At 42.3% G+C, this 17,442-nt stretch overlaps 1 protein-coding gene across 1 annotated transcript; it reads left to right on the top strand.

Moving 5' to 3' along the window:
- Positions 1 to 15,046: 15,046 nt before the first annotated feature.
- Positions 15,047 to 17,153, top strand: LOC109761106 (28 kDa ribonucleoprotein, chloroplastic). The gene is made up of 4 exons (XM_020319897.4): positions 15,047 to 15,599; positions 16,119 to 16,220; positions 16,441 to 16,722; positions 16,849 to 17,153. The coding sequence occupies exons 1-4, from the start codon at positions 15,165 to 15,167 to the stop codon at positions 16,909 to 16,911; spliced, it is 882 nt and encodes a 293-aa protein (XP_020175486.1). The 5' UTR covers positions 15,047 to 15,164; the 3' UTR covers positions 16,912 to 17,153.
- Positions 17,154 to 17,442: the final 289 nt, after the last annotated feature.

The raw sequence follows: 17,442 nt of genomic DNA, 5'->3' as shown, positions 1-17,442 counted from the left end.
TATAAGTGAAGTACTAGAGCAAAGCTATATAACTCAAAAGATATAAGTGAAGCACAGAGAGTATTCTAATAATTTCCGAATCATGTGTGTCTCTCTTAAAAGGTGTGTACAGCAAGGATGATTGTGGTAAACTAAAAAGCAAAGATTCAAATCATACAAGACGCTCCAAGCAAAACACATATCATGTGGTGAATAAAAATATAGCTCCAAGTAAAGTTACCGATGGAAGTAGACGAAAGAGGGGATGCCTTCCGGGGCATCCCCAAGCTTTGGCTTTTTGGTGTCCTTAGATTATCTTGGAGGTGCCATGGGCATCCCCAAGCTTAAGCTCTTGCCACTCCTTGTTCCATAATCCATCAAATCTTTCACCCAAAACTTGAAAACTTCACAACACAAAACTTAACAGAAAATCTCGTGAACTCCGTTAGCGAAAGAAAAAAAAAGACCACTTAAAGGTACTGTAATGAACTCATTCTTTATTTATATTGGTGTTAAACCTACTGTATTACTACTTCTCTATGGTTTATAAACTATTTTACTAGCCATAGATTCATCAAATAAGCAAACAACACACGAAAAACAGAATCTGTCAAAAACAGAACAGTCTGTAGTAATCTGTAACTAACGCAAACTTCTGGAACTCCAAAAAATCAGCCAAAATAGGACGACCTAGACAATTTGTTTATTGATCAGCAGCAATTGGAATCAATATTTTATCACATTCTGGTGATTTTTAACAATTATTTCCGTGAACAGAAAGTTTCTGGAATTTTTGCAAGATCAAATAACTATCATCCAAGAAGATCCTACAGGTTTAACTTGGCACAAACACTAATTAAAACATAAAAACACATCTAACCAGAGGATAGATCAAAAATTTATTCCTAAACATAAGCAAAAAGCAAAAAAATAAAATTGGGTTGCCTCCCAACAAGCGCTATCGTTTAACGCCCCTAGCTAGGCATAAAAGCAAGGATAGATCTAGGTATTGCCATCTTTGGTGGGCAATCCATAAGTGGCTCTCATAATAGATTCATATGGTAGTTTTATTTTCTTCCTAGGGAAGTGTTCCATGCCTTTTTTTAATGAAAATTGGAATCTAATATTCCCTTCCTTCATATCAATAATTGCACCAATCGTTCTAAGAAAAGGTCTACCAAGAATAATAGGACATGAAGGATTGCAATCTATATCAAGAACAATAAAATCTATGGGCACATAGTTCCTATTTGCAACAATAAGAACATCATTAATTCTTCCCATAGGTTTCTTAATGGTGGAATCCGCAAGGTGCAAGTTTAAAGAGCAATCATCAAAATCACGGAAACCTAGCAAATCGCACAAAGTTTTTGGAATCGTGGAAACACTAGCACCCAAATCACACAAAGCATAGCATTCATGATCTTTAATCTTAATTTTAATAGTAGGTTCCCACTCATCATAAAGTTTTCTAGGGATAGAAACTTCCAACTCAAGCTTTTCTTCATAAGATTGCATCAAAGCATCAACGATATGTTTGGTAAAAGCTTTATTTTGACTATAAGCATGAGGAGAATTTAGCACGGATTGCAACAAGGAAATACAATCTATCAAAGAGCAATTATCATAATTAAATTCCTTGAAATCCAAAATAGTGGGTTCATTAACATCTAATGTTTTGATTTCTTCAATCCCACTTTTATCAATTTTAGCATCAAGATCTAAAAACTCCGAATTTTTGGAACGCCTTCTAGGTAAAGGTGGATCATATTCGGTCCCATCATTATCAAGATTCATATTGCAAAACAAAGATTTAATGGGGGACACATCAATAACTTTTAGATCTTCATATTTATTTTCATAGAAATTTGAAGAACACGCCTTCATAAAGCAATCTTTCTTAGCACGCATCCTAGCGGTTCTTTATTTGCACTCATCAATGGAAATTCTCATGGCTTTGAGAGACTCATTGATATCATGCTTAGGTGGAATAGATCTAAGTTTCAAAGAATCAACATCAAGAGAAATTCTATCAACGTTCCTAGCCAATTCATCAACTTTAAGCAATTTCTCTTCTAGCAAAGCATTGAAATTCTTTTGCGAATTCATAAATTCCTTAACACTAGTCTCAAATTCAGAGGGCATCTTATTAAAATTTCCATAAGAATTGTTGTAGGAATTACCATAATTATTAGAGGAATTGCTAGGATAAGGCCTAGGATTAAAGTTTCCTCTATACGCGTTGTTACCAAAATTATTCCTACCAACAAAATTCACATCCATAGATTCATTATTATTCTCAATCAAAGTAGACAAAGGCATATCATTAGGATCAGAAGAAACACTTTTACTAGCAAATAATTTCATAAGTTCATCCATCTTTCCACTCAAAACATTAATTTCTTCTATCGCATGCACTTTTTTATTAGTAGATCTTTCAGTGTGCCATTGAGAATAATTAACCATAATATTATCTAGGAGTTTAGTAGCTTCTCCTAAAGTGATTTCCATAAAAGTGCCTCCCGCGGCCGAATCTAAAAGATTTCTAGAAGCAAAATTCAATCCGGCATAAATTTTTTGTATAATCATCCACAAATTCAAACCATGCGTGGGGCAATTACGTATCATTAATTTCATCCTCTCCCAAGCTTGTGCAACATGTTCATGATCAAGTTGCTTAAAATTCATAATATTGTTTCTAAGAGAGATAATCTTAGCGGGAGGAAAATACTTAGAGATAAAAGCATCTTTGCACTTATTCCAAGAATCAATACTATTTTTAGGCAAAGACGAAAACCAAGCTTTAGCACGATCTCTAAGCGAAAAAGGAAATAGCTTCAATTTAACAATATCATTGTCAACATCTTTCTTCTTTTGCATATCACACAAATCAACGAAGCTATTTAGATGAGTAGCGACATCTTCACTAGGAAGGCTGGCGAATTGATCTTTCATGACAAGATTCAACAAAGCAGCATTGATTTCACAAGATTCAGTATCGGTAAGAGGAGCAATCGGAGTGCTAAGGAAATCTTTATTGTTGGTATTGGTAAAGTCACATAATTTGGTATTATCTTGAGCCATCGTGTCAAACAAGCAATCCAACACACGAGCAAACAAAAGCAAGCGAAAAAGAGGCGAACGAAAAAGAGAGGGCGAATAAAACGGCAAGGGTGAAGTGGGGGAGAGGAAAAGGAGAGGCAAATGGCAAATAATGTAATGCGGGAGATAAGGGTTTGTGATAGGTACTTGGTATGTTGACTTTTGCGTAGACCTCCCCGGCAACGGTGCCAGAAATCCTTCTTGCTACCTCTTGAGCACTGCGTTGGTTTTCCCTTGAAGAGGAAAGGGTGATGCAGCAAAGTAGCGTAAGTATTTCCCTCAGTTTTTGAGAACCAAGGTATCAATCCAGTAGGAGGCTACGCGCGAGTCCCTCGCACCTACACAAACAAATAAATCCTCGCAACCAACGCGATAAGGGGTTGTCAATCCCTACACGGTCACTTACGAGAGTGAGATCTGATAGATATGATAAGATAATATTTTTGGTATTTTTATGATAAAGATGCAAAGTAAAATAAAAGCAACGGAAATAACTAAGTGTTGGAAGATTAATATGATGGAAAATAGACCCGGGGGCCATAAGTTTCACTAGTGGCTTCTCTCAAGAGCATAAATATTTTACGGTGGGTGAACAAATTACTGTTGAGCAATTGATAGAATTGAGCATAGTTATGAGAATATCTAGGTATGATCATGTATATAGGCATCACGTCCGAGACAAGTAGACCGACTCCTGCCTGCATCTACTACTATTACTCCACACATCGACCGCTATCCAGCATGCATCTAGAGTATTAAGTTCATAAGAACAAAGTAACGCTTTAAGCAAGATGACATGATGTAGAGGGATAAATTCATGCAATATGATAAAAAAAAACCCATCTTGTTATCCTCGATGGCAACAATACAATACGTGCCTTGTTGCCCCTACTGTCACTGGGAAAGGACACCGCAAGATTGAACCCAAAGCTAAGCACTTCTCCCATTGCAAGAAAGATCAATCTAGTAGGCCAAACCAAACTGATAATTCGAAGAGACTTGCAAAGATAACCAATCATACATAAAAGAATTCAGAAGATTCAAATATTGTTCATAGATAAACTTGATCATAAACCCACAATCCATCGGTCTCAACAAACACACCGCAAAAGAAGATTACATCGAATAGATCTCCACAAGAGAGGGGGAGAACATTGTATTGAGATCCAAAAAGAGAGAGAAAGCCATCTAGCTAATAACTATGGACCCGAAGGTCTGAGGTAAACTACTCACACTTCATCGGAGAGGCTATGGTGTTGATGTAGAAGCCCTCCGTGATCGATGCCCCCTCCGGCGGAGCTCCGGAACAGGCCCCAAGATGGGATCTCGTGGGTACAGAAAGTTATGGCGGTGGAATTAGGTTTTTGGCTCCATATCTGGTCGTTTGGGGGTACGTAGGTATATATAGGAGGAAGAAGTACGTCGGTGGAGCAACGTGGGGCCCATTAGGGTGGAGGGCGCGCCTGCGGGGGCACTAGTAGCAAAGGGGGCTTTTGTCCCGGTTGGTAAGGGCCTTTAGTCCCGGTTTTTGAACCGGGACTAAAGGGTCGTTACTAATGCCTCCCCCCTTTAGTCCCGGTTCTTACACGAACCGGGACTAAAGGCCGTCCACGTGGACGCAGCCTGGAGCTCCACCTTTAGTCCCGGTTGTTGTTGGTGTTACCAACCGGGACTAAAGGAAATTTTATGATATTTTTTTTTGAAAAAAAAATTTGCGAATTTTTTTTAATTTTCAAATTTTTGAATTATTTTAACCTCTAATCTCTAATCACCACCCCTCATCGCTGCTCAATTTATCCTCTAATCTCTAATCACCCCTCATCATTCCAAATCATCTAACTTCCCGGACGGTCACCCATCCTCTCACTACTCCAGCCTGAGCACGCTTAACTTCCAGGTTCTATTCTCCCTCGTTTCCAAGTCTGCACTTGTTGTTTTCCTGACAATAGTAAGATGTCAATTCTATTAACCCTCAGGAATTTAGCTTGAGCATGAAGTGACACATTTCACTGTTTGAGTTTGAAACTATTGTTTTAAAAAACAATAATTATTTAGTAACACTAATATTTCTGGAATAATTAGTTTGACCATTGTTTGACCACCGTTTGACCACAGTTTGACCACAGTTTGACCAGATTTGACCAAAATTCAAAAAAACTGAAATAATTATTTAGTAACACTAATATTCTAGAATAATTACTTTGACCATTGTTTGACCACAGTTTGACCACAATTTGAATTTTTTTGAATTTTTTTGCCTCTTCAGATCTTAAAAGCCCCGTATCTTTTTTCTGTTAGGTTTTTGAGGATTTTGAAAATGTTTAACGTGGTTCCCCCAATTAAATTCGGATGTAACTTTTCGAGTAGATGATTTTTCATATAAAAAACTTTTTCATCCGAGTTCGTATGCAAAAGTTATGCCCATTTTAAGAAATTCCAGAGAGATTTTGCAAATAAAGTCGAAATTCATATTTGTTAATTTTCCCGACAACTAGACCACATATCACATGGGAAACTTATTTTATTTTATTTTTTTGACATTTCCATCATTTTCTTTTGTTTTTTCTAAAACTGAAAAGGCGGTCCACCGGGGGGGTAGAGTTTGATGGGCCCTTTAGTACCGGTTCGTGCCATGAACCGGTACTAATGCCTCAAAGCCCATTAGTCCCGGTTGGTGGCACCAACCGGGACTAAAGGACTAACCCTTAGTCCCGGTTGGTGCCACCAACCGGTACTAATGGGCATCGCACCCTTTAGTCCCGGTTCGTGGCACCAACCGGGACTAAAGGGCCCAGGTGAACCGGGACTAATGCCTTAGCCGCACGAACCGGGACCAATGCTCACATTAGTCCCGGTTCGTGACTGAACCGGGACTAATGTGAATATTGCCCAGTGATGAAAGCCCTGTTTTGTACTAGTGGGGGTAGGCGCGCCCCCTACCTCGTGGCTTCCTGTTTGATTTCTTGACGTAGTGTCCAAGTCCTCTGGATCATGTTCGTTCCGAAAATCACGTTCCTGAAGGTTTCATTCCGTTTGGACTCCGTTTAATATTCTTTTTCTACGAAACTCTGAAATAGGCAAAAAAACAGCAATTCTGGGCTGGGCCTCCGGTTAATAGGTTAGTCCCAAAAATAATATAAAAGTGAATAATAAAGCCCAATAATGTCCAAAACAGAAGATAATATAGCATGGAGCAATCAAAAATTATAGATACGTTGGAGACGTATCATGCCCCCCTGCTCCCTTATATAAAGGAGCAAGGTGGAGGCCGGCCGGCCCTCATAGGGCGCACCCCAAGTAGGATTCCTACTAGGAATCCTATTCCTAGTAGGTTTCCAATAAGGGAAGAGAGGGGGAAGGAAGGAGAGCGAGAGAGGGAGAGGGAAAGATGGGGGCGCCGCCCCCTCCTAGTCCAATTCGGACTCCTCAAGGGGGGGCATCCCTAGGGGCCCCTCCTCTCTCTCACACAAGGCCCATGTTGGCCCATTAGTTCCCCCGGGGGTTCCGATAACCCCCCGACATTCCGATATTTATCCGGTGACCCCCGGAACTCATTCGGTGTCCGAATAACATCGTCCAATATATCAATCTTTATGTCTCAACCATTTCGAGACTCCTCGTCATGTCCATGATCACATCCGGGACTCTGAACAACCTTCGGTACATCAAAACACATAAACTCATAGTACCGATCGTCATCGAACGTTAAGCATGCGGACCCTACGGGTTCGAGAACTATGTAGACATGACCAAGACTCATCATTGGTCAATAACCAATAGCGGAACCTGGATGTTCATATTGGCTCCCACATATTCTACGAAGATCTTTATCGGTCAAACCGCATAACAACATACGTTGTTCCCTTTGTCATCGGTATGTTACTTGCCCGAGATTCGATCGTCGGTATCTCAATACCTAGTTCAATCTCGTTACCAGCAAGTCTCTTTACTCGTTCCGTAATGCATCATCCCGCAACTAACTCATTAGTTACATTGCTTGCAAGGCTTATAGTGATGTGCATTACTGAGAGGGCCCAAAGATACCTCTCCGACAATCGGAGTGACAAATCCTAATCTCGATCTATGCCAACTCAACAAACACCATCGGAGACACCTGTAGAGCATCTTTATAATCACTCAGTTATGTTGTGACGTTTGATAGCACACTAAGCATTCCTCCGGTATTCGGGAGTTGCATAATATCATAGTCATAGGAACATGTATAAGTCATGAAGAAAGCAATAGCAACAAACTAAACGATCATCATGCTAAGATAACAGATAGGTCAAGTCAATCACATCATTCTCCAATGATGTCATCCCGTTAATCAAATGACAACTCATGTCTATGGCTAGGAAACTTAACCATCTTTGATTAACGAGCTAGTCAAGTAGAGGCATACTAGTGACACTCAGTTTGTCTCTGTATTCACACATGTACTATGTTTCCGGTTAATATAATTCTAGCATGAATAATAAACATTTATCATGATATAAGGAAATATAAATAACAACTTTATTATTGCCTCTAGGGCATATTTCCTTCAGCCTCCCACTTGCACTAGAGTCAATAATCTAGTTCACATCGTCATATGATTTAACACCAATAGTTCACATCTCTATGTGATTAACACCCATAGTTCACATCGCCATGTGACCAACACTCAAAAGGTTTACTAGAGTCTAGTTCACATCGCTATGTGATTAACACCCAAGAGTAATAAGGTATGATCATGTTTTGCCTGTGAGAGAAATTTTCGTCTACGGGTCTGCAACATTCAGATCCGTATGTATTTTGCAAATTTCTATGTCTACAATACTCTGCACGGAGCTACTCTAGCTAATTGCTCCCACTTTCAATATGTATCTAGATCGAGACTTTAGAGTCATCCAGATCGGTGTCAAAGCTTGCATCGACGTAACTCTTTACGATGAACTCTTCGTCACCTCCATAACCGAGAAACATTTCCTTATTCCACTAAGGATAATTTTGACCGCTGTCCAGTGATCCACTCCTGGATCACTATTGTACCCTCTTGTCAAACTCATGGTGAGGTACACAAAATGGTCTGGTACACAACATAACATACTTTATAGAACCTATGACTGAGGCATAGGGAATAACTTTTCATTCTCTTTCTATTTTCTGCCGTGGTCGGGTTTTGAGTCTTTACTCAACTTCACACCTTGCAACACAGGCAAGAACTCCTTCTTTGGTTGTTCCATTTTGAACTACTTCAAAAACTTGTCAAGGTGTGTACTCATTGAAAAAAACTTATCAAGCGTCTTGATCTATATGTATAGATCTTGATGCTCAATATGTAAGCAGCATCACCGAGGTTTTCTTTGAAAAACTCCTTTTAAACACTCCTTTATGCTTTCCAGAAAATTCTACATCATTTTCGATCAACAATATGTCATACACATATACTTATCAGAAAGGCTATAGTGCTCCCACTCACTTTCTTGTAAATACAGACTTCACCGCAAGTCTGTATAAAACTATATGCTTTGATCAACTCATCAAAGCGTATATTTCAACTTCGAGATGCTTGCACCAGTCCATAGATGGATCGCTGGAGCTTTGCACACTTTGTTAGCAGTTTTAGGATCGACAAAACCTTCCGGTTGCATCATATACAACTTTTCTTTAAGAAATCCATTAAGGAATGCAGGTTTGACATCCATTTGCCAAATTTCATAAACTGCGGCAATTATCAACATGATTCAGACAGACTTTTAAGCATCGATACAAGTGAGAAAATCTCATTGTAGTCAACACCTTGAACTTGTCAAAAACATTTCTGCGACAATTCGAGCTTTGTAGATAGTAACATTACTATCAGTGTCCGTCTTCCTCTTGAAGATCCATTTTTTTCTCTATGGCTTGCCGATCATCGGGCAAGTCAACCAAAGTCCATACTTTTGTTCTTATACATGGATCCTATCTCAGATTTCATGGCCTCAAGCCATTTTGCGGAATCTGGGCTCATCATCGCTTCCTCATAGTTCGTAGGTTCATCATGGTCTAGTAACATGACTTCCAGAATAGGATTTCCGTACCACTCTGGTGCGGAATGTACTCTGGTTGACCTACGAGGTTCGGTAGTAACTTGATCTGAAGTTTCATGATCATCATCATTGACTTCCTCACTAATTGGTGTAGGCATCACTGGAACTGATTTCTGTGATGAACTACTTTCCGATTCGGGAGAAGGTACAGTTACCTCATAAAGTTCTACTTTCCTCCCACTCACTTCATTCGAGAGAAACTCCTTCTCTAGAAAGGATTCACTTTTAGCAACAAAGATCTTGCCTTCGGATCTGTGATAGAAGGTGTACCCAACAGTTTCTTTTAGGTATCCTATGAAGACACACTTCTCCGATTTGGGTTTGAGCTTATCAGGCTGAAACTTTTGCACATAAGCATCGCAATCCCAAACTTTAAGAAACGACAGTTTATGTTTCTTGCCAAACCACAGTTCATACAGTGTCGTCTCAATGGATTTAGACGGTGCCCTATTTAACGTGAATGTAGCTGTCTCTAATGCATAACCCCAAAATGATAGTGGTAAATCGGTAAGAGACATCATAGATTGTACTATATCCAATAAAGTACGGTTATGACGTTCGGACACACCATTATGCGGTGGTGTTCCAGGTGGCATGAGTTTGTGAAACTACTCCACATTGTTTTAATTGAAGGCCAAACTCGTAACTCAAATATTCGCCTCTGCGATCAGATCGTAGAAACTTTATTTTCTTGTTACGATGATTTTCCACTTCACTCTGAAATTCTTTGAACTTTTCAAATGTTTCAGACTTATGTTTCATTAAGTAGATATACCCATATCTGCTCAAGTCATCTGTGAAGGTTAGAAAATAATGATACCCGCCGCGAGCCTCAACACTCACCGGACCGCATACATCGGTATGTATTATTTTCAATAAGTCAGTCGCTCGCTCCATTGTTCCGGAGAACAGAGTCTTTAGTCATCTTGCCCAAGAGGCATGGTTCGCAAGCATCAAGTGATTCCAAAAGCCCATCAGCATGGAGTTCCTTCATGCGCTTTACACCAATATGACCTAAACGGCAGCGGCACTAGTATGTTGCACTATCACTATCAACTTAGCATCTTTTGGCATTAATATTATGAATATGTGTATCACTACGATCGAGATTCAATAACCATTCACCTTGGGTGTATGACCATAGAAGGTTTTATTCATGTAAACAGAATAACAATAATTGTTTGACTTAAATGAATAGCCGTATTGCAATAAACATGATCCAATCATATTATGCTCAACGCAAACACCAAATAACATTTATTTTAGGTTCAACACTAATCCCGAAGGTAAATGGAGTGTGCGATAGTGATCTTATCAACCATGGAATCATTTCCAACACACATCGTGACCTCGCCCTCAACTAGTCTCTGTTCATTTTGTAACTCCTGTTTTAAGTTACTAATCATAGCAACTGAACCAGTATCAAATACCCAGGGGTTACTATGAACACTAGTAAAGTACACATCACTAACATGTATATCATATATACTTTTGTTCACTTTGCCATCCTTCTTATCCGCCAAATACTTGGGGCAGTACCGCTTCCAGTGACCAGTCCCTTTGCAGTAAAAGCACTCACTCTCAGGCTTAGGTCTAGCTTTGTGCTTCTTCATGGGAGTGGCAACTTGCTTGCCATTCTTCTTGAAGTTCCCTTTCTTTCCCTTGCCCTTTTACTTGAAACTAGTGGTCTTGTAAACCATCAACACTTGATGCTTTTCTTGATTTCTACCTTCGCCGATTTTAGCATCGCGAAGAGCTCGGAGAATCGTTTTCGTCATCCCTTGCATATTATAGTTCATCACGAAGTTCCAGTAACTTGGTGATAGTGACTAGAGAACTCTGTCAATCACTATCTTATCTGGAAGATTAACTCCCACTTGATTCAAGCGATTGTAGTACTCAGACATTCTGAGCACATGCTTACTGGTTGACCTATTCTCCTCCATCTTGTAGGCAAAGTACTTGTCAGAGGTCTCATACCTCTTGACTCGGGCATGAGTCTAAAATACCAATTTCAGCTCTTGGAACATCTCATATGATCCGTGACTTTTCAAAACATTTTTGAAGTCCCGGTTCTAAGCCGTAAAGCATGGTGCACTAAACTATCAAGTAGTCATCATACCGAGCTTGTCAAACGTTCATAACGTCTGCATCTGCTCCTGCAATAGTTCTGTCACCTAGCGGTGCATCAAGGACATAATTCTTCTGTGCAGCAATGAGGATAATCCTCAGATCACGGACCAAATCCGCATCATTGCTACTATCATCTTTTCAACTTATTTTTCTCTAGGAACATATCAAAAATAAACGGGGAGCTACATCGCGAGCTATTGGTCTAGAACATAGTTATGCAAATACTATCAGGACTAAGTTCATGATAAATTAAAGTTCAATTAATCATATTACTTAAGAACTCCGACTTAGATAGACATCCCTCTAGTCATCTAAATGATCACGTGATCCAAATCAACTAAACCATGTCCGATCATCACGTGAGATGGAGTAGTTTTCAATGGTGAACATCACTATGTTGATCATATCTACTATATGATTCACGTTCGATCTTTCGATCTCAGTGTTCCGAGGCCATATCTGCATATGCTAGGCTCGTCAAGTTTAACCCGAGTATTCTGCGTGTGCAAAACTGGCTTGCACCCGTTGTATGTGAACGTAGAACTTATCACACCCGATCATCATGTAGTGTCTCATCATGAAGAACTGTCGCAATGGTGCATACTCAGCGATAACACTTGTACCTTAAAATTTAGTGAGAGATTATCTTATAATGCTACCGCCGTACTAAGCAAAATAAGATGCATAAAGGATAAACATCACATGCAATCAATATAAGTGATATGATATGGCCATCATCATCTTGTGCCTTTGATCTCCATCTCCAAAGGACCGTTATGATCACCATCGTCACCGGCTTGACACCTTGATCTCCATCGAAGCATCGTTGTCGTCTCGCCAACTATTGCTTCTATGATTATCGCTACCGCTTAGTGATAAAGTAAAGCAATTACATGGCGATTACATTTCATACAATAAAGCGACAACCATAAGGCTCTTGCCAGTTGCCGATAACTTTTACAAAACATGATCATCTCATACAACAATTTATATATCATCACGTCTTGACCATATCACATCACAGCAAGCCCTGCAAAAACAAGTTAGACGTCCTCTACTTTGTTGTTGCAAGTTTTACGTGGCTGCTATGGGCTTAGCAAGAACCGTTCTTACCTACGCATCAAAACCACAATGATTTTTCGTCAAGTGTGCTTTTTTAACCTTCAACAAGGACCGGGCGTAGTCAAACTCGATTCAACTAAAGTTGGAGAAACAGACACCCACTAGCCACCTGTGTGCGAAGCACGGCGGTAGAACCAGTCTCATGAACGCGGTCTTGTAATGTCGGTCTGGGCCGCTTCATCCAACAATACTGCCGAATCAAATTATGACATGCTGGTAAGCAGTATGACTATTATTGCCCACAACTCTTTGTGTTCTACTCGTGCATATAATATCTACGCATAGACTTGGCTCGGATGCCACTGTTAGGGAACGCAGTAATTTCAAAAAAATTCATACGATCACGCAAGATCTATCTAGGAGATGCATAACAACGAGCGGGGAGAGTGTGTCCATGTACCCTCGTAGACCGAATGTGGAAGCGTTAAGAAACACGGTTGATGTAGTCGAACGTCTTCGCGATCCAACCGATCAAGTACCGAACGCACGTCACCTCCGCGATCTGCACACGTTCAGCTCGGTGACATCCCTCGTACTCTTGATCCAGTTGAGGCCGAGGGAGAGTTTCGTCAGCACGACGGCGTGGTGATGGTGTTGATGAAGTTACCGACGCAGGGCTTCGCCTAAGCACCGCAACGATATGACCGAGGTGGAAATCTGTGGAGGGGGCACCGCACACGGCTAAAACAACTGTTGACTTGTGTGTTCTAGGGTGCCCCCTACCTCCGTATATAAAGGAGCAAGGGGGAGGCCGGCCGACCCTCATAGGGCGCGCCCCAATTAGGATTCCTACTAGGAATCCTATTCCTAGTATGTTTCCAACAAGGGAAGAGAGGGGGAAGGAAGGAGAGGGAGAGAGGGAGAGGGAAAGAGGGGGGCGCCACCCCCTCCTAATCCAATTCGGACTCCTCAAGGGGGGGCAGCCCTAGGGGCCCCTCCCCTCTCTCTCACAAGGCCCATGTTGGCCCATTAGTTCCCCCGGGGGTTCCGATAACCCCCCGGCACTCCGATATTTATCCGGTGGCCCCCGGAACTCATCCAGTGTCCGGATAACATCGTCCAATATATAAATCTTTATGTCTTAACCATTTCGAGACTTCTAGTCATGTCCGTGATCACATCCGGGACTCCGAACAACCTTCGGTACATCAAAACACATAAACTCATAATACCGATCGTCATCGAACGTTAAGCCTGCGGACCCTACGGGTTCGAGAACTATGTAGACATGACCGAGACTCATCACCGGTCAATAACCAATAGCAGAACCTGGATGTTCATATTAGCCCCCACATATTCTACAAAGATCTTTATCGGTCAAACTACATAATAACATACGTTGTTCCCTTTGTCATCGGTATGTTACTTGCTCGAGATTCGATCGTCGGTATCTCAATACCTAGTTCAATCCCGTTACCGGCAAGTCTCTTTACTCGTTCCGTAATGCATCATCCCGCAACTAACTCATTAGTTACATTGCTTGCAAGGCTTATAGTGATGTGCATTACCGAGAGGGCCCAGAGATACCTCTCCGACAATCGGAGTGACAAATCCTAATCTCGATCTATGCCAACTCAACAAACACCATCGGAGACACCTGTAGAGCATCTTTATAATCACCCAGTTACGTTGTGACGTTTGATAGCATACTAAGTGTTCCTCCGGTATTCGGGAGTTGCATAATCTCATAGTTATAGGAACATGTATAAATCATGAAGAAAGCTATAGCAACAAACTAAACGATCATCGTGCTAAGCTAACGGATGGGTCAAGTCAATCACATCATTCTCCAACGATGTGATCCCATTAATCAAATGATAACTCTTGTCTATGGCTAGGAAACTTAACCATCTTTGATTAACGAGCTAGTCAAGTAGAGGCATAGTAGTGACACTTAGTTTGTCTATGTATTCACACATGTACTAAGTTTCCGGTTAATACAACTCTAGCATGAATAATAAACATTTATCATGATATAAGGAAATATAAATAACAACTTTATGATTGCCTCTACGGCATATTTTCTTCACTAGAACCCCGCCATCTTATATAAACCGGGGATGGGCTAGTAGATAGATCTTACAAGTTAGACAGATCATACAATCTCGTGCTAGTCTTACACATAATATGTACATAGTCCAACACAATTAAGCACAAGCAAAAACACATGGTTTTATTTCCTCAGAGAGGCTTAACCTAGGTAAAATCATGTGTCCTTGTTACCATCGTTCCAAGAGATATAGCTTAAGATCCCCTACCTCGAGATCTATCGATTTAGGTTCCGTCATCAACCCCATTGGAGTTTGAGTGGTATATTCATGTTCTACCATCATATTTAGTGAGTACATGTGCATGATCACTTCTTTATGAATTACAGCAACCACGGAATACTAAAATACATCTAGATACATCCATTTCTCCGACAAGTATTTCCGGATGGAGGGAGTATAATAAAATGTTGGCCATTATTTTTTGTGACATAATTACTAACATACACTTTTAACTGACATGATTGTGCTAGATCTAAAAATAATAGCCAAAAGAGTTTATAAACCAAATGGAGGAAAGCAGCCTGGCCCGGCCCGGCCCAGCCCAGCCCAGCCCAGCCAGCAGGATAAGGGGTACGAGGAGGGAGAGGGGGGAGGGAAAATATAAAACAAAATCCCGTAAAATCCTCACTCTCTTTCCTTTCCTCCCTTCTCCTCCCCAAACCCAGAAAATCCCTTATCCCCTCTCCCCGCTGCTCCTCGACCGTCCATGGCGATGGCGTCCTCCACCACCGCCTCCGTCGCCGCGGCGTCCCTCCGCGCGCTCGCCGGCGCCTCCCCGGCCCCGCTCCCGAAGCCGTTCCTCGTGCTGCTCTCCCCGGCGCCCCCGCGCCGCCTCGGCCTCGGCCTCCGCGCCGCCCGCCCGCGCGGCCCGCTCGCCCCGCTCGCCTCCTCCGACTCCTTTTTCGAGACCTCCGCGGCCGTCGACGTCGCCGAGCCGGAGGACGAGGCCGTCGCGGAGGAGGAGCCGGCCGTGGCCGAGGAGGAGGAGGACGTGGCAGCGGAGGAGGAGGTGGAGGAGGTCGGGGAGTACGTGGAGCCGCCGGAGGAGGCCAAGGTGTACGTCGGCAACCTGCCCTACGACGTGGACAGCGAGCGCCTCGCGCAGCTCTTCGAGCAGGCCGGCGTCGTCGAGGTCTCCGAGGTGAGCGCTTCGTCCCCCTTCATGCACACACACCTTGCCTATTTGCTAGGTACTTGTCTGTACGCACACACACGTTTACTCAGTCAACAGAATGCCTCAATTCTTCCAGGCCCTTCAGTCCTGGACGTAAATGATGTCTAACTGAATATTGTGCTGCTAGAATCTAGTTTGCCTCTTTGCAGGCCGCTTGTGTGAGTAGGTTGGCTGGCCATGCTATTTCAAGTCTTTATCGGAATTTATGTGCGTTAAACTGCTACGCATGCACATAATTTTTTCAGAAACTGTGAAATACAGAAATCTTAATCATGTGGTTTCTAACATGAAGTTTCGGTCCAATTTAGATGTATTTCCTTCCGCGTAACAATGTATTAGTTGCTGGCCTTGTTACTGTAAATTCAGGCCTAGCGTGGTATTGGCTCCATCAGTATGGTTGGAGGGGCAGTCAGATAGCGGTTGCTTAGATAGTGTATGCCTTTTCTCTCTGTTCTGAAATGTAGATTCTGTTTTGTGGATGCACAGGTCATTTATAACAGGGAAACAGACCAGAGCCGTGGATTTGGGTTTGTCACCATGAGTACCATTGAGGAGGCTGAGAAGGCCGTGGAGATGTTCCATCGCTATGTGAGTGTATTCGATAACTTCATGGGACGATTTTCCTTACATACTCTGCATTTACCTACTGGAACCTGCATAGAATGGCTGCTACCAGTTGGCATTTTGTATGTTCCCTGTCATAGGTCATTAATTCCCAGGTCAAAATCATTTGTGCTTTGCTATGTAAGCATGCTCTAAAGAATGTATAAAAATGTATGCTTTGCTGACTGACCTTTAACGTGGACAGGACGTGAACGGGAGGCTGTTGACTGTAAACAAGGCAGCTCCTAGAGGCGCCCGGGTGGAAAGGCCTCCCCGTGATTCCGGGTCTTCATTCAGGATCTACGTGGGCAACCTGCCATGGCAAGTGGACGACTCTAGGTTGGTAGAGCTGTTCAGCGAGCACGGCAAAGTTGTCGATGCCAGGGTTGTCTACGACAGAGACACTGGGCGCTCACGGGGATTTGGTTTCGTGACAATGGCATCACAGCCGGAACTTGATGATGCCATCGCTGCCCTCGATGGACAGGTTAGTTAGCAATCATTTGATTGCCCTACCATTTTTACATACCATGATAACTGCATGAATCGAACCTCGTTTTAGTGGGATCATTAATGCCGTGTCGAGTCTCACATTACTATCTGAATTCTGCAGAGCTTGGAGGGGCGTGCTCTGCGGGTGAACGTTGCGGAGGAGCGGCCACCACGGAGGTTCTAATGAAGGTGTATTTGATGGTGGACTACGACAAGATTGCTGCGTAAGAGACACGATAGCACGCCCAATACCGGCTTAGACCCCCCATCCATCCTTGTGCCATGTCTGCCTCCTCTCTCTCCAGTGTTTTTCTCTTTTGCTATCTGCCTGTTGCTTCCACGTTCTCAATCTGTCGATGCAATTCAAAAGTTTTGTCTGACATACTACATATGTTTAAGCCCCCCATATGGGGTGTGTTGCCCCGAGATTCGTGCTCGCCTGATATGCGAAAAGGATCCAAAATCCCCTCATATGGATCTGAAATCTCCTTGTGACCCTGGTTGAATACCTATGTCTACATGGTCGCATGCTTGGCATCAAGCAGTGCAATACCGATTCCCAGTCCTGATGCTAAAGGGACCCTAGCGTGCCTATATGTGCGCGGGTTGGGTGTTGCATCTGCAACTCAGATCTCGAGAAATTTTTGCTCCACTGCCGCGAGTACATCGCGGCCAGCCTCCGTGCCATCTGCTGGCCATGGCACGCCGGGCCGAT

This window comes from Aegilops tauschii, chromosome 5, assembly GCF_002575655.3.
Source record: "Aegilops tauschii subsp. strangulata cultivar AL8/78 chromosome 5, Aet v6.0, whole genome shotgun sequence".
Classification (NCBI taxonomy): Eukaryota; Viridiplantae; Streptophyta; class Magnoliopsida; order Poales; family Poaceae; genus Aegilops; species Aegilops tauschii.
Note: the sequence above shows the minus strand (reverse complement) of the source record. Positions and strands in the feature narration are given on the sequence as shown.